Source organism: Cnephaeus nilssonii (assembly GCF_951640355.1).
Source record: "Cnephaeus nilssonii genome assembly, chromosome: 8".
In the NCBI taxonomy this organism is placed as follows: domain Eukaryota; kingdom Metazoa; phylum Chordata; class Mammalia; order Chiroptera; family Vespertilionidae; genus Cnephaeus; species Cnephaeus nilssonii.
The window spans coordinates 23,962,659-23,985,362 of NC_137079.1; the positions used below are offsets into that span (position 1 = coordinate 23,962,659).

General features: G+C 40.0%; 1 protein-coding gene across 1 annotated transcript in view; it reads left to right on the forward strand.

The window, feature by feature from the left end:
- ADAM32 (ADAM metallopeptidase domain 32) overlaps positions 1-22,704 on the forward strand; it is a gene marked incomplete at both ends in the record, with an annotated part of 58,653 nt that overhangs the window by 34,998 nt on the left and 951 nt on the right. Inside the window, 4 exons of the mRNA XM_079779375.1 lie at positions 1,043-1,220; positions 6,725-6,817; positions 13,242-13,437; positions 21,538-21,643. Of these exons, the coding sequence (XP_079635501.1) occupies positions 1,043-1,220; positions 6,725-6,817; positions 13,242-13,437; positions 21,538-21,643 (573 nt within the window). The remainder of the gene's footprint in view (positions 1-1,042; positions 1,221-6,724; positions 6,818-13,241; positions 13,438-21,537; positions 21,644-22,704) is intronic.

Consider the following 22,704-nt stretch of genomic DNA (forward strand, 5'->3'; position numbering starts at 1 on the left):
CGTCCTATACACCAGAAAATATGGTAGTCCAATATATCTAATACTTTATATCTAACCCCATCAATATAGTCCAATATACCGTACTTTCCGGTGTATAAAACGACTTCTTAACCCAGGAAAATCTTATATGCCCAGTCGTCTTATACGCCAGAAAGTACGGTAACCCTTGTAAACATTTATGCACCCAACATAGGAGTACCTAAATAAATAAAGCAAACTGATGGTCATAAAGTGAGAGATCAACAGTAATACAGTCATACGAGGGGCTTTTAATATATATACCCAGAAGTGGGAATTTTGGATCATATTGGTTGCTATATTTTTAATTTTTTGAGGAACCTCTCTACTATTTTTTGTAGCAGCAGTGCCAATTTATATTCCCATCAATAGTGTTCCAGGGTTTCGATCTCTTCACAATCTTGCCAGCACTTATTATTTAAAAAAAATGAGCCATTCTGACATGTGTGAGGTGATATCTCATTGTGGTTTGGACTTGCATTTCCCTGATGTTTAGTGATTTTGTGCACCTTGCCATTTATATGTCTTCTCTTTAAGCCTTTATCCATTTTCTAGTCCATTGTTTGTTTTTGCTATTGAGTTGAACTTAATTTTGTTTTCATAAGGACATGTGTTCCAGTGATTAAATCATATGATTTCCTCAATAATGATTTTGGGCTGAAACCGGTTTGGCTCAGTGGATAGAGCGTCGGCCTGCGGACTCAAGGGTCCCAGGTTTGATTCCGGTCAAGGGCATGTACCTTGGTTGCGGGCACATCCCCAGTAGGGGGTGTGCAAGAGGCGGCTGATCGATGTTTCTCTCTCATCGATGTTTCTAACTCTCTATCCCTCTCTCTTCCTCTCTGTAAAAAATCAATAAAATATATTAAAATAAATAAATAAATAATGATTTTGGCCTCTCAGCTTTCATTATGAACATTTATAATTTTTTATTGAATTTTATGTTTTGAAATTAATTAATTTATATAATAGAATTTTGTTTTCAAGAGTATGCTGCAACAACATTATACGGATTCATCTTTAGGCAGTCCAGTGGTGTGAAGACTTTTAGCAATTGCAGTTTGAGTGACTTTAAAAGTTTCATTTTAAATATGGGTGCCAAATGTCTTCAGAATAAGCCACAATTGCAAGTGGCTCCAAAAGCAGTCTGTGGCAACGGCAAAGTGGAGAGTCCTGAAGTTTGTGACTGTGGTACTGAGGATGTAAGTCTGATAACTAGAAAAATTGATTAGTACATTTATTGTTGCAGTTAATCTCTTTGTGAAATTAAGGTTGAAATACATGCAAGAATATACTGTCTAAGTTATATAGATGAAAAAGTTTTGAACAAGTATAAAATGTACTCCAAAAAAATAATGCTGATGGGAAAAATGGGGGTTTAGAATGAGGTTTCTGGTACCAGACTAAATATATAAGATCTTTCCAAACCTATGCTTAACCTTTGGACATTTTATAAATGTCTTATTGAATATTAATGTGATAATGGACTATCAAGTATCCTTTAGGGTCTGACTTCACAATGGAACCAGTATTATGAACCAGTAATATTAATATCTGTGTTAATATTACAGTCTGAACAATTGGGGGATTTTGATGGGAAATCCTGAAACTCTGAATGCAAAAGGTCCAGGATATGATTCTAGACAATGAAGTATTTGTAGCAATACAGCAGATGTCATAAATTTCTATGATTACAAAATAAATAGATGGAAATAATATTAGGGTTTGATATGTATGTGGGTTTGAATATACTTGTGCATATATCTTGTTGTTTTAAATTACTGTGCCTTTATTTGGTATTATGTTTTACCATTTGGTAGAACAAGTTTTCTCTCTTTACTCTTTATTTATTTTCAAATTATTTTTATTGGGGCATAATCTACATACGATAAAATTTACTAATTTTAAATATATAGATCGATGAATTTCGACAAATGTATATAAGCATTGGTGCAGACTTTTTTCATTATACCCCGAACTTGGTCATTATACCCAAAAGTTGCAGTCATTTCCATCTATTCTCAACTTCAGACCACTTCTGATTTTGTCAGTTTTACCTGATCAAGAAAGTCATATGAGTCCTGGCCAGTTTAGCTCAGTGGCTAGAGCATTGGCCTGCACACAAAAGGGTCTTAGGTTTGATTCTAGGTCAAGGGCATGTACCTGTGTTGCAGGTTTGATACCTGGCCCTGGTCAGGACTCGTGTGGGAGGTAAACAATCCATGTTTCTCTCTCTCATTGATGCTTCTGTCGCTCCTGCTCCCTTCTTCCTTCCTCTTTCTCTAAAAAAATCAATGGAAAAATATTCTTGGGTGAAGATTAACAACAAAAAGTCATATGAAAGAAATGATACAACACATATTCTCTGTATCTAGCTTCTTCGTTTCAATACACTATTTTTTGAGATTCAGCCACATTGTTTTATGTCATACTAGTCTTTCCTTTTTATTTTGAGTTATATTTTATTGTTTGGATATACCGCAATCTGTTTTTCCATCCATTTAATAATTGCCATTTGAATGAAAGAGTAGTAATATGCAAATTAACCACCAATCTGCTACACCCACAAGCCACGCCCACAGCCACACCCACCAGCCAATCAGAGCGAATATACAAATAAACCCAACCAAGATGGCTGCGGCCACTGAGAGCAGGAGGGAGGCTTGGGTTTCCCGGGCAATGGAGGAAGCCAAGCTTTCCACCTGCCCTTGCCGGCCTAGGCTTCCACTCAAGGCTACAAAGTTTCAATTATAGATCCAAACAGAAATGGCAGCAGCCACGGAGCTGGAAAGAGCAGGAGGCTAGGGTTGTCCCCGACGATGGAGGAAGCCAAGCTTTCTGCACACCCTGGCTGGCCCAGGCCTCCGCTTAAGACTACAAAGTTTCAATTATAGAAGATACATAAGTCTCAACAGAAATGGCTGCCACCATGGAGCAAGCAGAAGGCTTGGCTCCGCTCCAGGCTATAAAGTTTCAATTGTAGAAGATAAATAAACCCCAGATACCAGAACCTCCGCTTGGGTCGCCAGGGTGTGTGGCTGGCCTGAAACCACCACAGGCCTCTCCCCATGGCCCAAGGGAACCCCCACCCTGATCCAAGACATCCTTCAGTGCAAACCAGCTGGCCCCTACCCATGAACCAGGCCTCTATCCTATCTAATAAAAGAGTAATATGCAGATTGACCATCACTCCAACATACAAGATGGCTGCCCCCATGTGGTCAAAGATCCTGTCCCCATGTGGACACAAGATGGCCACCACAAGATGGCCAGCAGGGGAGGGCAGTTGGGAGGGACCAGGCCTGCAAGGGAGGGCAGTTGGGGGTGATCAAGCCTGTAGGGGAGGGCAGTTAGGGGTGACCAAGCCAGCAGAGGAGGGAAGTTGGGGGCGACCAGGCCTGCAGGGAAGGACAGTTGGGAGGGACACATGCCTGTAGGGGAGAGAAGTTGGGGGGGATCAGGCCTGCAGGGGAGGGCAGTTAGAGGTGACCAGGCCTGCAGGGGAGGAAGTTAGGGGCAAACAGGCTGGCAGGGGAGCAGTTAGACATCAATCAGGCTGGCAGGGGAGTGGTTAGGGGGTGATCAGGCTGGCAGGCAGAGGCGGTTAGGGGAAATCAGGAAGGCAGGCAGGCGAGCAGTTGGGAGCCAGCAGTCCTGGATTGTGAGAGGGATGTCCGACTGCCCACTGGGATCGGGCCTAAAACGAACAGTCTGACATCCCTTGAGGGGTCCCAGATTGGAGAGGGTGCAGGCTGGGCTGAGAGACACTCCCCACCCCGTGCATGAATTTTGTGCACTGAGCCTGTAGTCCACTTAATAATGGACATTTTGAATTGTTAATTGAAGTGGGCCATTATTCTGAACTCCTAAAATAATTGCTGGGTCATATAATAAGTGTATTTTTATGAGAAACTTCCAAACTATCTTCCAAAATGGCAGTATCATTTTATAATCCTTATAGTCACTTACTAGGCACGGGAAGTTTTTGTTGTTGCTGTTGTTTGGCTGATTACTTGGAATTTTCCTTGCATGTATGGACACAACAGTTTTGCTTCTTTCTTTCTAACATGTATTTTTTTAAGCATTTATTTTCTTTTATTATTGCACTAGAGGCCTGGTGCACAAATTCGTGCACCAATGGGGGCCCTCAGCTTGGCCTGTGGGATCGGGCCGAAACTGGCTCTCCAACATCCCCCGAGGGGTCCCGGATTGTGAGAGGGTACAGGCCACGGTGCGGGACCCCACCGGTGCATGATCAGGGCTGGGAAGGGACAACAGGAGGCTCCAGGGCGTGTACAGCCTGTCTTGCTTAGTCCCAATCGGCTGGACCCCAGCAGCAAGCTAACCTACTGGTTGGAGCATCTGCCCCCTGGTGGTCAGTGCACATCATAGCGATTGGTCAACCAGTCGACTCTCTGCCCCCTGGTGGTCAGTGCATGTCATAGCGAGTGGTTGAGTGCCTTAGCATATCATTAGCATGTTAAGCTTTGATTGGTTGAGTGGCCAACCAGATGACCAGACACTTAGCATATTAAGCTTTTATTATATAGGATTAAGATTAGGATTATGACAGGAGTCGTGAGACGGGGCATCTTGGCCTTGTTCCCAGTCTAAGGGGAAAGTCTTATCTCACCATAAGTATGATGTCAGCTATAGACATTTTAGTTGTAGTTTATAATCCTCACCTGAGGATATTTTTTTCACATTTATTATTATTATTTTTTAAAGTAAAAGGGAGGCAGCGGGGTAGGGGCTGAGAGAAAATCAATGTGAAAGAGACATCTATTAGTTGCTTCCTACACATGCTCCAACTGGTGTCGGGGATTGAACCTGCAACCCAGCTTTGTGTCCTTGACTGGGAGTCAAATGCACAATCCTTTGGTACATGGGCCAACCACTGAACAAAACTGGTCAGGGCTGTAGACTTTTTTAAGATGTTATCAGATTGAGAAAGATTCTCTTCATTTCTGTTTTGCTAACATTTTGTATAATAAATGCCAGTTGTATTTTGTCTGATGTCTTTTCTATGCCAGTTATTATTCTATCTAATAAAAGGGTAATATGCAAATTAACCATCACTCCATCACAAAGATGGCGGCACCCATAGCCACAAGATGGCGGTGTCCAGTCCCCTCAGCCTCGCCGGAGTCCCCCAGTCCTAGGGGGATTGCCGCTGAGAGCGGGCAGCGTGAGCAGCCTGGTGGAATGCTTGTTTCGTCGCTGTGGCGACAAAGGGCCTCTGGGCAGTGGGCACAGAGCAGCCAGGGCAGGATGCTTGCTTTGTTGCTGTGGTGACGCCTGGGCCACGGAGGGCGTCTGGGGGACAAGGGGGTCAGCTCGCAGCATCTGCAGCTGAGCGCAGGCCCAGAGAGGAGATGGCGGGCCCACGTCCCATGGAAGCAGCATGGCTCATGGTGGTGCGCTGCGGTTCCCACCAACCCCCGCGGAAGCAGTGGGTGGCCTACTGCGCGCAATATCGCGTGATGGGCTACTAGTGGTCATATGATTTTTCTTCTTCAACCTGTCAACTCTATGGATTATATTAATTGATATTTGAATTATGAACCAGCCTTGCATACTTTGATAAATCCCACTTGGTTGTGATGCCTATTTTTTATACATTGCTGGATTTGATTTACTAATTTTTTGTTGAATATTTTTGCATCCATGCTTATGAGAGATATTGGTCTGTAATTTTCCTTTCTTATAATGTCTTAAACTGGGTTTGGTATTAGCGTTATACGGGCCTAAAAGAATGAGTTAAGAAGTGTCACACATCAATGCTTAGAGTGTAGTATGTCTGTGATTCCATGGGTTGAAGGTAATAGGAAATCCATATTTAGTGCTTCTCTGGGATTCTGTCCTAGGTGTTTTTTCTCTTGGTTGATTTTAGTTTGTATCCTTTCCATATAAGAAACCAAAACTGTGAATATACCAGCAATCAGTGAAATGTGTGAGTTCTATCAAGAAATTATCAAAACTGAGGGTGGTTTGGGGACTCCAGTGAACTGGTGATTCCTGTAAAATGCAAGGGCAGTCTTAGGGACCACTTGCTTTACCTTTGCAGTGGGTCTAAATTCTACACACACTTCCCCCCTAGATTTATTGAGGTATAATTGACAGATAAAAATGGTATATATTTAAGGTATACAGTGTGGTATTTTGATATATGTATACATTGTGAAGTGATTGCAACAGTCAAACTAACATCCATCACCTTGCACAGTTATCATTTGTGTGTGTGTGTGTCTGTGTGTGTGTGTGTGTGTGTGTGTGTGTGTGCCAAGAATGCTTTGTCCTCCTATCAAATTTCAAGTTTACAGTCCATTATAGTTAACTGGAATCATCATGCTGTGTGTTAATTTCTCAGAACTAGTTCATTTTCTAAATAATTTTGTATTTTTTGATTAATATCCTCCTTTACCCCCAACTCACTTACATTCTATTCTCTTACTATTATCCAGTTTCTGAAAAAAGTTGTTCCATATATTTTGTATAGTATTCTAGTTGATTAAGAGTTAGTGGAGTTCCAATTACTCTGATTTGACCTGAAGTACCTTAGTATTTTAATAGTTTAGAAATGTAAAAATCTAAATTTTAAAAGCATTCTTATTCTTTCCCAAAACTAAAAAGCCCAGTAAATATAGCTCCAACTAAAGTTTATATTGTTATAACGTATTTTTATTTGTATTTCACTCATTCATAGCAATGTGGACACGATAGCTGTTGTGATCCTAAACTTTGTGTGCTGAAACCAGGATCAAGTTGTGATATAGGATTATGCTGCAGTAGCTGTCAAGTAAGATTTAAGTTTATTAATATTATCCAAGTGTATAATGAATCATGTCTGGGATTCTTTCTTTCCCCTTTTATTTTATTTTATTTTATTTTTTGCATCACCTCTTATCCCCTATATACCCTCTTCCACCTACACCCACTTCCCCTCCCCCCTCCAATGGTAACCACTGTTGTCCGTTTCCATGAGTTATTTCTCTTTATTTCTTTTTTTTCAATCCCTTCACACCCCCCCCCCACACACACACATCTGCCTGCTATCTATGAGTCTACCTCTATTTTGTTCAGTTTGTTCATTAAATTCCACATATGAGTGAAATCATTGTCTTCTTCTAACTGGCTTATTTCACTTAGCATAATGTTCTTCAGGTTCGTCCATGCTGTCACAAAGGGCAAACTTTTCTTCCTTGTTAGGATGAGTGGTATTCCATTGTGTAAATGTACCATAGCTGTTCTATGCACTCATCTGCTGATGGACACTTGGACTGTTTCCAAATCTTGGCTATTGTAAATAATGCAATGATATAGGGGGGTGCATATATTCTTTCGAATTAATGTTTTGAGTTTCTTCGGATAAATTCCCATAAGTAGAATTGAAGGTTCATAAGGCAGTTCCACTTTTAATTTTTTGAGGTAACTCCCTACTGCTTTCCACAATGGCTGCTCCAATTTGCATTTCCACCAACAGTGCATAAGGGTTCCCTTTTCTCCACATCCTCACTAACACTGGTTGTTTGTTGATTTATTGATCATAGCCATTCTGACAGGTGTGAGGTGATGTCTCATTGTGGATTTAATTTACCTTTCACTGATGATTAGTGACTTTGAGCATCTTTTCATATGTCTATTGGCTATCTGTATGTCTTCTTTGGAGAAGTGTCTATTCAAGACCTTTGCCCATTTTTAAGTTGTATTGTTGTGTGTGTGTGTGTATTGATTTTTATAAATTCTTTATAAATTTTGGACACTAATTCCTTATCGGATGTATCATGAATGTGTTCTCCCATTCAATGGATTGTTTTTTCATTTTGTTTATGGTTTCTTTTGTTCTGCAAAACCTTTTTAGTTTGATGTAGTCCCATTTGTTTTCTTGTTGTTTTGTTTCCCTTACCTGAGGAGTTATATCAGAAAAATAATTGCTACAAGTAATGTCAGAGATTTTATTGCCTATGTTTCCTTCTAGGATTTTTAAAAAAAAATGTATTTTTATTGATTTTAGAGAGGAAGTGAGAGGGAGAGAGAGATAAAAACATAAATGATGAGAGAGAATCATTGATCGGCTGCCTCTTGCATGTCCCACGCTGGGGATCAAGCCCGTTACCTGGGCATGTGCCCTGACCGGGAATCAAACTGTAACCTCCTAGTTCATAGGTCAACACTCAACCATTGAGCCACCCTGGCTGGGCTCCTTCTATGATTGTTATAGTTTCAAGTTTAACATTTAAGTTTTTAATCCATTTTGAGTTTATTCTTGTGTATGATGTAAGAAGGTGGTCTAGTTTCTTTCTTTCTTTCTTTCTTTCTTTCTTTCTTTCTTTCTTTCTTTCTTTCTTTCTTTCTTTCTTTCTTTCTTTCTTTCTTCCTTTTCTTTCTTTCTTTCTTTCTTTCTTTCTTTCTTTCTTTCTTTCTTTCTTTCTTTCTTTCTTTCTTTCTTTCTTTTTCTTTCTTTCTTTCTTTCTTTTGCATGTATCTGTCCAATTTTCCCAACAACATTTATTGAATAGAATAGAGGCCTGAAGCACGCATTCATGCACCAGTGGGGTTCCTCAGCCTGGCCTGTGGGGATCAGGCTGAAACCAGCAGTCCAACATCCCCAAGGAGTCCTGGATTTCTAGAGGGTGCAGGCCAGGCCGAGGGACTCCACTGGTGCACAAATCCATGCACTGGGTCTCTAGTATGCATATAAAATCTTTTCCCACCCTCTCCCGCTCCCCTCTTCCCTCTGAGATGCATCAGTCTGTTCCATGTTTCCATGCCTGTACATTGAGCATCTGCCCCCTGGTGATCAGTGTGCATCATAGCTACAGGTCAAATGATTGAACAGTTGAACGGTCGGGCACTTAGCATATTAGCCTTTTATATAAAGCGATTATCTTTAGCCCTTTGTATGTTTTTGCCTCCTTTGTCAAATATTAATTGACTCTAAAGGCATGGGCTTATTTCTGGGCTTTTTATTTTGTTCCATTGATCTATATGTCTGTTTTTATGCTGTTTGATTTCTATGGCCTTGTAGTATAGTTTGATATCAGGTAGCATTATTTCTCCAACTTCGTTCTTTCTCAAGATCACTGTTGCTATTTGGGGTCTTTTGTGGTTCCATATAAATTTTTGGAATATTTTTTCTAGTTCTGTGAAATTTGACATTGGTATCTTGATAGGTATTGTGTTGAATCTGTAGATTGCTTTGAGTAGTATAGACATTTTAATGATGTTAATTCTCCCTATCTATTAACTTGGTATATGCTTCCACTTATTTGTATCTTCTTCAATTTCCTTCTTCAGTGTCTTATAATTTTCTGAGTATAGGTCTTTTACATCCTTGGTTAAATGTATTCTTTTTGAAGCAACTGTGAATGGGATTGTTTTTTAGTTTCCCTTTCTGATAATTCATTATCCTATCTAATAAAGAGGGAATATGCTAATTGACCCTCATGCCACCCTCAGCCTGCCTCTGCAGTCCCCCAGTCCCCTCAGCCCTCCAGCCACCCAGGGCCAGCCCAAGGCACAGACAAGCCTCAGATGGCGGCTGCCCAGCTGCCCGAGGATCAGGTAACCAGGGTCGGCCGAGGCTTGTGCTGCCGGCAGTGGCAGCAGCAGAGGTGTGATGGGATGTGGCCTTCCCCTGATCGCCAGGTGGCCTCCCACACCTGAGGGCTCCTGGACTGTGAGACGGGGCAGGCTGGGCTGAGGGACTCCCCCCTCCAGTGCATGAATTTTCATGCACCCGGCCTCTAGTTAGTGTATAAAAATTCAACTGATTTCTGTATATTTATTTTGTATCCTGATACTTTACTGAATTCAATCATCAGTTTTAGTTGTTTTTGATGGAGCCTTTAGCGTTCTCTATATACAATATCATCTGCAAATAATGATAGTTTTACTTTAAATTTTTTTTCTTTACTGATTAAGTAAGGTATTACATATGTGTCCTTATCCCACTTGTACCTCCACCCCCCCACTCATGCCCTCATCCTATGGTGTCTGTGTCCATTGGTTAGGCTTATATGTATGCATACAAGTCCTTTGGTTGATCTCTCCCCCTTACCATCACTCTCCCCTACATTCCCTCTGAGGTTTGACAGTCTGATCGATGCTTCTGTCTCTGGATCTGTTTTTGTTCATCAGTTTATGTTGTTCATTATATTCCATCAGTGAATGAGATCATGTGATATTTTTCTTTCTCTGACTGGCTTATTTTGCTTAAGCATAATGCTCTCCAGTTCCATCCATGCTGTTGCAAATGGTAAGAATTCCTTTTTTTTTTTTTAACCTCAGTGTAGTATTCCATTGTGTAGATGTACCACAGTTTTTTAATCTACTCTTCGGCTGATGGTAAATTGTGCTGCTATGAACATAGGGATGCATATATCCTTTCTGATTGTTGTTTCTGTTTTCTTAGGATATATACCTAAAAGCGGGATCACTGGGTCAAACGGGAGTTCCATTTTTAGTTTTTTGAGGAAATTCCATACTGTTCTCCACAGTGGCTGCATTAGTCTGCATTCCCACCACCAGTGCAAGAGGGTTCCTTTTTCTCTGCATCCTTGCCAGCACTTGTTGTTTGTTGATTTGTTGATGATAGCCATTCTGACAGGTGTGAGATGGTATCTCATTGTCATTTTGATTTGCATCTCTCAGATGATTAGTGACTTTGAGCATGTTTTCATATGTCTCTTGGCCTTTTTTATGTCCTCTTTTGAAAAGTATCTATTTAGGAACATTGCCCATTGTTTTATTGCAGGGGTCCTCAAACTTTTTAAACAGGGGGCCAGTTCACTGTCCCTCAGACCGTTGGAGGGCCATACTATAGTTAAAAAAAACTATGAACAAATTCTTATGCATACTGCACATATCTTATTTTGAAGTAAAAAAACAAAACGGCAAAAACACCCGCATGTGGCCCGCGGGGCTGTAGTTTGAGGACGCCTGTTTTATTGGGTTGTTTATCTTCCTTTTGTTAAGTTGTATGAGTTCCCTGTAAATGTTGGAGATTAAGCCCTTATCAGTGATAACATTGGCAAATATGTTCTCCCAGACAGTGGTCTTTCTTGTTGTTTTGTTGATGGTTTCTTTTGCTGTGCAAAAGCTATTTATTTTGATGTAGTCCCATTTGTTTATTTTCTCTTTAATTTCCATTGTCCTAGGAGCTGAAGATATTGCTTCAGCATATGTCTGAGATTTTGCTGCATGTGGATTCCTTTAATATTTTTATGCTTTCCCATCTTATGTTTAAGTCCTTTATTGATTTTGAGGTTATTTTTGTGCATGGTGTAAGTTGGTGGTCTAGTTTCATTTTTTTTTTTGCATATATCTGTCCATTTTTCCCAACATCATTTATTGAAGAGACTGTCTTGCCTCCATTATATGCTCTTGCCTCCTTTGTCAAATATTAATTGAGCATAGTTTTTGGGTCAATTTCTGGGTTCTCTATTCCATTGATCTACATGTCTGTTCTAGTGCCAGTATCAGGCAGTTTTGAGAACAGTGGCTTTGTAATATAGCTTGATATCTAGTATTGAGATTCCTTCTACTTTGTTCTTTTTTCTCATGATTGCTGCAGCTATTCAGGGTATTTTATTTATCCCAGATGAATTTTTGGAGAGTTCATTCTAGGTCTTTGGAATATGTCATTGGTGTTTTAATGGGGAGTGCATTGAATCTATAGATTGCTTTGGGTCATATGGACATTTTAATGATTTTGATTCTACCAATCCATGAACATGGAATGTTCTTCCATCTGTTTATATCTTTCTCTGTCTCTTTTTTCAGTATCCTGTAGTTTTCTGAGTACAGGTCTTTTACCTCCTTAGTTAAGTTTATTCCTAGGTATCTTAATTTTTTTTGGGTGCAATGGTAAATAGGATTGTTTTTTAAATTTCTCTTTCTGTAAGTTCACTATTGGTGTATAAAATGCCACAGATTTCTGGGTGTTAATTTTGTATCCTGCTACATTGCTGAATTCATTTGTTAAGTCTAATAATTTTCTGATGGAGTCTTTAGGGTTTTCTATGTACAGTATCATGTCATCTGTGAATAAGGACAGTTTTACTTCTTCTTTTCTAATTTGGATGCCTTTTATTTCTTCTTCTTGTCTAATCGCTATGGCTAGCACACCCAGTACTATGTTGAACAGGAGTTTAAGGAAGGCCATTTCATAATACTAAAGGGATCAATACACCAAGAGGATATAACTCTTGTAAACAAACATATATGCACCCAATGCAGGAGTACCCAAATACATAAAAACACACACACAACAACAACTGGAAGATATCAAGGGACAAGAACAGGAACAAAGGGATGCCCACTTTCACCACTCCTGTTTGACATGTTCTGCTAATATCTTGTTGATGATTTCAGCATCTATCTATGTTCATCAGGGATATTGGCCTGTAATTTTCTTTCTTTGTGGTATCTTTATCTGGTTGTGGAATTAGGATAATGTTGGTTTTGAAAAATGTGCTAGGGAGTCTTCTCTATCTGGGTTTCTTTAGAACACATAGACCTATAGCTGTAAGTCAAATAAATGACTTTTCAAACAAAAAATGATACTAAATTCCGAGTCAGGTTTCTTATTTTGTGAATCTTAGTGGGATGTTGAGGCCTCTTTCTAATGCCATTATCCTCCCTAATTTGATGATGTTTTTTAAGCCTTGTTTGAGAGCTATTATAGATTTCTTCAATATAGAAAAATCTCCTTTGGAAGGGATTATTTTCATTCACTTTATCCAACATTTATATTTTACAAATAAAAAATGTTACTGCTTGTAGTTAGGTATCTGTGGGTATGTAATTGAAGAACACAATAGTTTCCCATAAATGTATAAATAATGAAACTCCCTAGAAGTAATTTTCAAATGCTGTGTTAGCACAAAATTTAAGTTATGAACTTATTATTCAAAGATCATTTGTCTTAAATATCACAATTTAGGTGATATGGTAAAAGTGTTGACTCCTGATCCCCGTTTTCCTTTTTAGTTCTTTCCGTGTGTTTGTAACAAATTCATTATGTGAGAATCCCTTTATTGAACTACAGAACATGGGTTCTTTGTTCTTGACTGTCCTTCACTGAAGCAGTTTAATGTTGTTTTTCTCTAGAATCTCATCATGTGCTATATTCTTAACTCTGATCTTTTTTTTTGAAGTAAATATTAATAACAACAATCTTATATACAATGCTTTATTTTTTATATTTTAATTTCTACTAGATTCAACCATTAGGTTCACCATGTAGGCCCAGTGTGCATCCTGAGTGTGATCTTCCTGAATTTTGTAATGGAACTTCACCAGCCTGTCCCACTGATATAACGATAATCAATGGGCATTCATGTAAAGCTAAATATATTTGTTATGCTGGAGACTGCCATGATCTTAATGCACGTTGTGAATCCTTATTTGGAAAAGGTAATTTTGTTTTGTAACATCTAAACAGTTGATCTTCAATATTTTATTAACATTACCAAGACAATGGGCAATCACATATAATTTATATCCTATCTAATAAAAGAGTAATATGCAAATTAACCATCACTCCAGTACACCCACAAGCCATGCCCACCAGCCAATCAGGATCGAGTATGCAAATTAACCCAGCCAAGATGGCTGCGGCCACAGAGAGAGCAGGAGGCTGGGGTTTCCCTGGCAATGGTGGAAGTCAAGCTTCATGCACTCCCTGGCTGGTCAGGGCCTCCACTCAAGGCTAAAAAGTTTCAATTATAGAAGATAAATAAATCCTAACAAAAATGGCTACAGCCACTGAGTGAACAGGAGGCTTGGGTTTCCCTGGCAATGGTGGAAGTCAAGCTTCATGCACTCCCTGGCCAGCCAAGGCCTCCACTCAAGGCTAAAAAATTTCAATTATAGAAGATAAATAAATCCCAACAAAAATGGCTGTGGCCACGGAGCAAACAGGAGGCTTGGGTTTCCCTGGCAATGGAGGAAGCCAAGCTTCCTGCACACCCTGGCTGGCCAAGGCCTCCACTCAAGGCTACAAAGTTTCAATTATAGAAGATAAATAAATCCCAGATACCAGGGCCTCCACTTGGGTCACTGGGGTATGTGGCCGGCCTGCAAACCACCACAGGCCCCTTGCCCAGGCCACCCTATGCCCCAAGGGAACCCCCACCCTGATCCGGGACATCCTTCAGGGCAAGCCAGCTGGCCCCCACCCATGCAGCAGGCCTCTATCCTATCTAATAAAAGAGTAATATGCAGATTGACTGTCACTCCAACACACAAGATGGCTGCCCCCATGTGGTCAAAGATACCTGCCCCCATGTGGACACAAGATGGCCACCACAAGATGGCAGCAGGGGAGGACAGGAGGGACCAGGCCTGAAAGGGAGGGTAGTTGGGGGTGATCAAGCCTGCAGGGGAGGGCAGTTAGAGGTGATCAGGCTGGCAGAGGAAGGAAATTGGGGGCGACAGGGCCTGCAGGGGAGAGCAGTTGGGAGGGACCAGGTCTGCAGGGGAGGGCAGTTAGGGGTGACCAGGCCTGCAGGGGAGGGCAGTTTGGGGCAAACAGGCTGGCAGGGGAGCAGTTAGGCATCAATCATGCTGGGAGGGGAGTGGTTAGGGGTGATCAGGCTGGCAGGCAGAAGCGGTTAGGGGCAATCAGGAAGGTAGGCAGGTGAGCAGTTGGGAGCCAGAAGTCCTGGATCGGGCCTAAATGGGCAGTCAGACATCCCTCGAGTGGTCCTCTATTGGAGAGGGTGCAGGCTGGGCTGAGGGACACGCCCCCCCAGCACGAATTTCATGCACCGGGCCTCTAGTTTTATATGTTTATATATGTTATATATAAGTATATATAAATTTAAATTATTTATTGTTTAACATGTATATATATTTTTTGGTATTTTTTTATTTTTTAAAATTTTATTAAGGTATAATTGACAACTAAAAATGCATATATTTATGGTATATGTTTTGATATTTTGATATTCACATATGTGAAAAAATTGCTATAATTTTAATACATTATGTTAAGTACTGGCCTCACATAATATATATATGTATCATATAAATGAGATTGCTGGATCATAAGGTAGTTTATTTTTAATTTTTGAGGAGTCTATATGTTGTTTTCCATAAGAACTGTACTAATTTTATTCCCATGAACAGTGTAAAAAAGTTTCCTTCTCTCTACATCCTTGCTAACAATAATCTTTTAAAAAAATAATAGTTACCCTAAAATATGTAAGTTGTACTTTTGATCTGCATTTCTCTGATGATTAGTGATGTTGAGCACCTTTTCATATATCTGATGACCACATTGTCTTCCTTTGAGAAATGTCTCTTCAAGTCCTTTGCTATTTTAAAATCTCATTATTTGTTTTTGCTATTGACTTGTATGAGTAACATATATTTTAGAGATACATGATTTGTAAATGTTTTCTCTTATGCTATGTTTTCTTTTTTTTTCTTTATTGATTAAGGTATTACATATGTGTCCTTATTGCCCCATTGCCTCCCAACCCCCCCCCCCAATTATGCCCTCACCCCCCTGATGTCTGTGTCCATTGGTTAGGCTTATATGCATGCATACAAGTCCTTTGGTTGATCTCTTCCCTTTACCCCCCCACCCTCCCCTACATTCCCTCTGAGGTTTGACAGTCTGATCAATACTTCTGTCTCTGGATCTGTTTTTGTTCATCAGTTTATGTTGTTCATTATATTCCACCAATGAGTGAGATCATGTGATATTTACCTTTCTCTGACTGGCTTATTTCGCTTAGCATAACACTCTCCAGTTCTATCCATGCTGTTGCAAATGGTAAGAATTCCTTCTTTTTTTTTTTTTATAGCAGCTTAGTATTCCATTGTGTAGATGTACCACAATTTTTAAATCCATTGATCTGCTGATGGGCAGTTATGCTGTTTCCAAATCTTAGCTATGGTAACTTGTGCTGCTATGAACACAGGGGTGCATATATCCTTTCTGATTGATGTTTCTAGTTTCTTGGGATATATTCCTAGAAGTGGGATTACTGGGTCAAATGGGAGTTCCATTTTTAGTTTTTTGAGGAAACTCCATACTGTTCTTCACAGTGGCTGCACAAGTCTGCATTCCCACTAGGGTTCCTTTTTCTCCTAATCCTCACCAGCACTTGTCATTTGTTGATTTGTTGTTGATAGCCATTCAGACAGGTGTGAGATGGTACCGCATTGTGATTTTGATTTGCATCTCTTGGATGATTAGTGATTTTGAGCATGTTTTCACATGTCTCTTGGCCTTCCTTATGTCTTCTTTCGAAAAGTATCTATTTAGGTTCGTTGCCCATTTTATTTTTATTTTTATTATTTTTTTTATTAAGGTATTATATGTGTACATATCTTACCATTGTCACCCCCACCCCACACCCATACATGCCCTCACCCCCCAGAGTTTTGCGTCCATTGGTTACGCTTATATGCATGCATACAAGTCCTTCAGTTGATCTCTTATCTCCCCCACCTCTCCCTAACCTTCCCCCTGTAATTTGACAGTCTATTTGATGCTTTACTGTCTCTGTATCTATCTTTTTGTTCATCAGTTTAGAATGTTCTTTATTATCCATAAATAAGTGAGATCATGTGGTATTTTTTTTTTTCATTGACTGGCTTATTTCACTTAGCATAATGTTCTCCAATTCCATCCAGGTTGCTGCAAATGATGAGAATTCCTTCTTTTTTTATGGCAGCAGAGTATTCCATTGTGTAGATGTACCACAGTTTTCTGATCCAGTCATCTGCTGACGGGCACCTAGGCTGTTTCCAAATCTTAGCTATTGTAAATTGTGCTGTTATGAACATAGGGGTGCATATATCCTTTCTGATTGGTGTTTCTAGTTTCTTCGGATATATTCCCAGGAGTGGAATTACTGGGTCAAATGGGAGGTCCATTTTCATTTTTTTGAGGAAACTCCATACTGTTCTCCACAGTGGCTGCACCAGTCTGCATTTCCACCAGCAGTGCACGAGGGTTCCTTTTTCTCCGCATCCTCACCAACACTTGTTTGTTGATTTGTTGATGATAGCCATTCTGACAGGTGTGAGATGGTACCGCATTGTTGTTTTGATTTGCATCTCTCGGATAATTAGTGACTTTGAGCATGTTTTCATGTGTCTCTTGGCCTTCCTTCTGTCTTCTTTTGAAAAGATTCTATTTAGGTCCGTTGCCCATTTTTTTATTGGATCATTTATCTTACTTTTATTAAGTTGCATCGTTGCCCATTTTTTGATTGGGTTGTTTATCTTACTTTTGTTAAGTTGTATGAGTTCCCTGTAAATGTTGGAGATTAAGCCTTTATCAGAGATAACATGGGCAAATATGTTCTCCCATGCTGTGGGCTTTCTTGTTGTTTTGTTGATGGTTTCTTTTGTTGTGCAAAAGCTATTTATTTTGATGTAGTCCCATTTGTTTATTTTCTCTTTAGCTTCTATTGCCCTAGGAGCTGTGTCAGTAAACATATTGCTATGATGTATGTCTGAGATTTTGTTGCCTCTTATGTTATGTTTTCTTTTCCCTGTGTTGATTCTTTCCTTTGCTGAGAATTTTTTAGTTTAATGCAGCCCCACTTGTCTATTTTTGCTTTTGTTGCCTGTGCTTTTGTATCATATTCAAAAAATTATTGCCTGGACTGCTGTCCAAGAGCTTTTTTTCTTATGTTTTCTTCTAGGAGTTTTATTGTTTCAAGTCTTAATGTTTAAGTCTTTCTTACCCCCACCTTTATTGAGATATAATTGACATATAACATTGTATAAGTTTAGTTGTACAATGTCTTGATCTGATTCTCAGATATTATAAAGGGATCAGTGCCATAACATTTAGCTAATATTTTCCATCATGTCACATAATTACCAAGCCTTTTTTGTGTGGTGAGAATATTCAAGATTTAATCTCTTAGCAACCTTCAAGTATGTAAGTTACTTTCTAGTATATAATTGCAAGTACATAATACACCTAATGGTATACATTAGATTTTCAGAACTTACTCATTTTATAACGAAGTTTGTGCCTTTGATGGCCATGAAGAAGGTGAGAGAGAAGTGGCCATGCACAGGCTGTATTTAGGAGGTAATGTTAATAAAAGTTGGATTACATAGTAGAGGTAGGAAATGAGGGATAAAGTAAATCAAGGATGATCCCTAAGTGTTAGCCTGTATATTTGGTTGACTAAATGGCTCCATAAACTGAAACAAGGAAGTCTAGGGGTAAAACAGAATTTGGTTTTAGGATATGTTCAATTGTAAATGCCTATTAGTCATGAGATGAGGTGAGTCAGATGTTAGGTTATGTTCAGTATTTTATTGTACCTCATACCTATACTAATAAAAGAGAAATATGTAAATTGACTGTCATTTTGCAACGCCCACAGCCAATCAGGAGGTAGTATGCAAATTAACCCAACAAAGATGGCGGCGCCCCCTGGCCGCTCTGGGTCTCTGGGCAGCACATCTCCTCAGGGCCTCACTGCTGCACTCCACACCTGTCAACCATCCTTGAAGCCTCTCTGTGGCCCAGCCTCCAGCTTCAGAGGCAACCCTCTGGTGCCTGAGGTCGTAGCTCCGATTGTCTGTCATCTCCCTCTATCCCACCCCTGCCCCGCTGCTCTGGTAAACAAAACCCTAGTGTTGGAGCAGTCCCACGGGCGCAGATGTATGTGGGAGCTTGCTCGGTGTACAGTTAGCGTGCCCCGGGAGCCCCGGGCCAGCCAAGGGAAGATGGTGGCAGCCATGGTGTCAGTGGCAGGCAGCTCAGCTTTGTTTTGAATAGATGAAAGAGGCCACCTACACAGTAACCCAAATTATCAGATCTCCCTCCTCCCTATCTTGCCAAATCAAGAGGGGAGGGGCGATGGGCATGGAGGGAGGGCGGGTGGGCAGGAGGTGGAGGGTGGAGGAGGAAGAGGATGAGGAAGGGGGCCAGTTGCATCCCACTTTCATAACGGGAAAGTGAAATGCACTAGCACACCCAACCTCTGTAGTCCTCCCCGCCTGCCTTGCTCCCCTCACCTATTTTCCTCTGTGGCTCCCAGGAGCACCAGCGCTGCACAGAGGAACTCTCTGGAGAAGGAGGGTGAGGAGGAAGCAATGCTGGAGTGTGCAGGGCTTGCCGGAGCGAGCCCACCGTGTGTCGGCAGCCAGGGGAAGGAAGGCCTATTCTTGCACGAATCTTCATGCATTGGGCTTCTAGTTCTTTGATAATAGGATACAGGGAATCTAATTATATTATTTGGAATATCAAAGGGCAAATTCTTTTACTCAGTAGACTTGGTCAGTATGGTGGACTTACGGGAATATTTGACGTATGATTTCACATTTGCAAAGTGCTGCCCTTTCAGTGTTTTCATCTGATTCTGGAAAACTCAGACTGATCTGAGAGAAAGTCCCTAACTAATGAGAAGCATTCAAGGGGGAAGTTAATAATATGGCTCATTGGTACTTTTAGATGCAATAGATGGACTAATAAGAATTGGACCAGATGAAAATCATCACTTTTAACAGAATTCATCTGACTTCTCTGTGACTAACATATTCTTTTATAGTCTCTCTCCAAACTGGGCTGAATGATCCAATTTCTGAATTTCCCTGGATATTATGATGTTTAACAATTCCTGCATTGACATTCCTAACCTGGTATCTTAGAGTCACAATTGAAGTTATTAAACAATAGAGACGTGGTGCATGAAATTTGTGCATGGGGGAGGGGGTCCCTCACCCCGGCCTGCACCCTCTCACAATCCAGGACCTTTTGGACATCCCTCTCACCATCCAGGACTGCTGGATCTTAACTGCTTGCCTGCCTTCCTGCTCAGTGTGTCATAGCAACTGGCTGTACAGGTCATTCTGACTTAATGGATGCTTAGGCTTTTATATATATAGATTGTGAATTCTAAAAAATAATATTGCCTGTCTTTATGGTATATGCACAATGGACCAATGTTTAAAAATGGTGGAAAGATACTGAGTTAGGAGAAGATAAAAAATTAAAAAAATAGTGAGAAAAAATGTAAATCATGGAAGGGGCAAGTAAACAGGAGAAACTGCATGAGCTTAAAAATATAGAGAAGGATTAGCTGAGAACTAACAGTGACTAAATAAACATTATCTTAATTCTCATAACAATCTACTGAGGTAGATATTATTATCTGCTTTGTGGATGAAGCAGTTATACTTAGTGAGACTCATCTTAGAGTAGGTGACTGGGCTATGCAGAATTCTAAAATGGCCCCCCAGACTCTCCTGTTATACATGCTTTGGATAGTACCATTGAGTTTGTGCAGAAACAGTGAACATATGATGGGATATCATTCTTGTGATTACATTATATAGTGACTAAAGAATTTTAAAGATGTGTGTAAGGTCCACCATCAGTTAACTTTGATTGAATTGAGATCATTCTGAATGGGTCTGACCTAATTATGTGAGCCCTTAAAAGATGGGAGATGTCAGAATTATTTTCTTGCTGGCTTGGAAAAAATAAGCTGCATGGTTGTGTTGTATTTTTTAAAATTGATTTTAAGGAGGAAGGGAGAGGGAGAGAGAGAGGGGAGAGAGAGAGAGAGAGAGAGAGAGAGAGAGAGAGAGAGAGAGAGAGAGAAACATCAATGATGAGAGAGAATCATTGATCAGATGCCTCCTGTACTCCCTACACTGGGGATCGAACCCACTAACCGGGCATGTGCCCTGACGAAATTGAATCATGACCTCCTGGTTCATATGTTGATGCTCAACCACTGAACAATGCTGGCCGGGCTAAGCTGCCATGTTTTGAAGGGCCATGTGACTAGGACCTGGGGGGCAATTCCTAGGAGCCAAGATCAACCCTTGGCAGATAGTAAGAAAATGAAGCTATGAGTGCCAACAACAACAACAACAAACAACAACCCTGAATTCCACCAATAATCAGTGAGCTCACAGGAAGACTTCAGCCTCAGCCAATAACTTCTAGTGAGACCCTGAGTAGAGAAATCACTTCTGCCTTGCTGGACTTCTGACTTATAAAAACTGACATTATAAATGGGTTGTAAGCTGCCAATATTTTGGTAGTCTTTTGCAAAGCAATAAAAAACTAATATAGTAACAAAGTAAGAAATAGTTAAATGTAAAGATTGGCAATTTTGGTCCTTTTTAGAAGACTTCTTGAAGATACAATGAGGTTTATTCAATGAGATTACGTTATAGACCTGGCTTTTTATCAGTTTGTACTCAAAATCTAGGAGAACAAGTATAATTTTCTTGTGTTATCTTTTTATTGCTCTCTTTCACAGAGCCCTCTCATGGTTTACACTTCTGTGATTCTTCTTACCCCTCATATCTTTTGTGATGAAAAGAACAGAAAATGAAGTGAAAGGAGGAATAACATGACCATTACCCTTTCACTTTAATTTTTCTATTTTTCAACAACCTCATTGGGAACATTTTTGAATTAAATAATAAAGGAAAAGGAGATATAATATCTTGAGGCAAAGAAGATGAAAAAGAAAGGGAGCTTTAATCCAAATATATTTTAAACTTTGACAGGTTCAAAAAATGCTCCATTTGCCTGCTATGAAGAAATACAATCTCAACTTGATAGGTTTGGGAACTGCGGTAAGGAAAGAGGCCAATATAAATTCTGCCAATGGAGGTATGCTATGAAAATATTAAATATAATTTTGTTCAATAAGATTCTGTCTTTAGTTTTTATTTTTTAAAAATTGATTTTTGGGAGAGAGAAACAAACATTAATGTGAGAGAGAAACATTGATCAGTTGCCTCCATACATGCGTTGATTGGGGATTGAACCCACAAGGTGGGAATGTGCCCTGATCAGGAATCGAACCCACGGCTTTTTGTGTACAGGATGATGCTCCAACCAACTGAGCCACACTGGCCAGGACTAGTTTTTCTTCCTATGTGTCATTCATGCCAGTGGTTCCAAGTATGACATGTGTATGGGAATGAATCTCAGATCAAAATCTTTGCTTTGACATCTTTCTTGTGCTACAAGCTTAAATTTACATCTAGTTGTAAGCACATGTAGATGACCATAGGCTCCTAAATCCAATAATTGAAACTAATAATATCTATTGCACCTTTTCTTTCTGAGCCTGCTCATTTTTCTTTATAAAAATACTGTTCTCATTCATTTGATTGCTTGCCTAAGCTGAAGACTGTCCAGTGTCTTTAAAATGAAGTTCATTTTTGGTTAATCTCCTCCCACCCACCTAACCCCTCTTCCATCTGAGATTCATCAATCTGTTCCATGCTTATGTGTCTCTGGATCTATTTTGTTCATCTGTTTATTTTGTTCATTAGATCATACGTATAGTGAGATCATGTATATGCATGTATGTATAACCCATGAACATATAGACAGTATTGCGGTGAAGGCCTTGGGGGAGTGGGTTGCGGGTGCAAGGTGGAAAAGTTCAATGGGGGAAAAGAGGGACATTTGTGTTTTAGTAGTAAAGGTACATTAATAAAATAAATCTTTTCCTGCATCTGAAGAGCCAGCTCTTTGATATATTGGTCATGAATTTGTTTTAATAAATATTTATTAATAACCTATGTGCTGGACACTGGACTAGATACTAGTTAGAAAATGACACATGTCCCTTGTGCTCATGGAATTTGTAGGCAAGTGAATGTATCATGTAGTTTTATGTTTCCTTGGTTTGCTTATGCTTTTAGAAATGCCTTACTCTG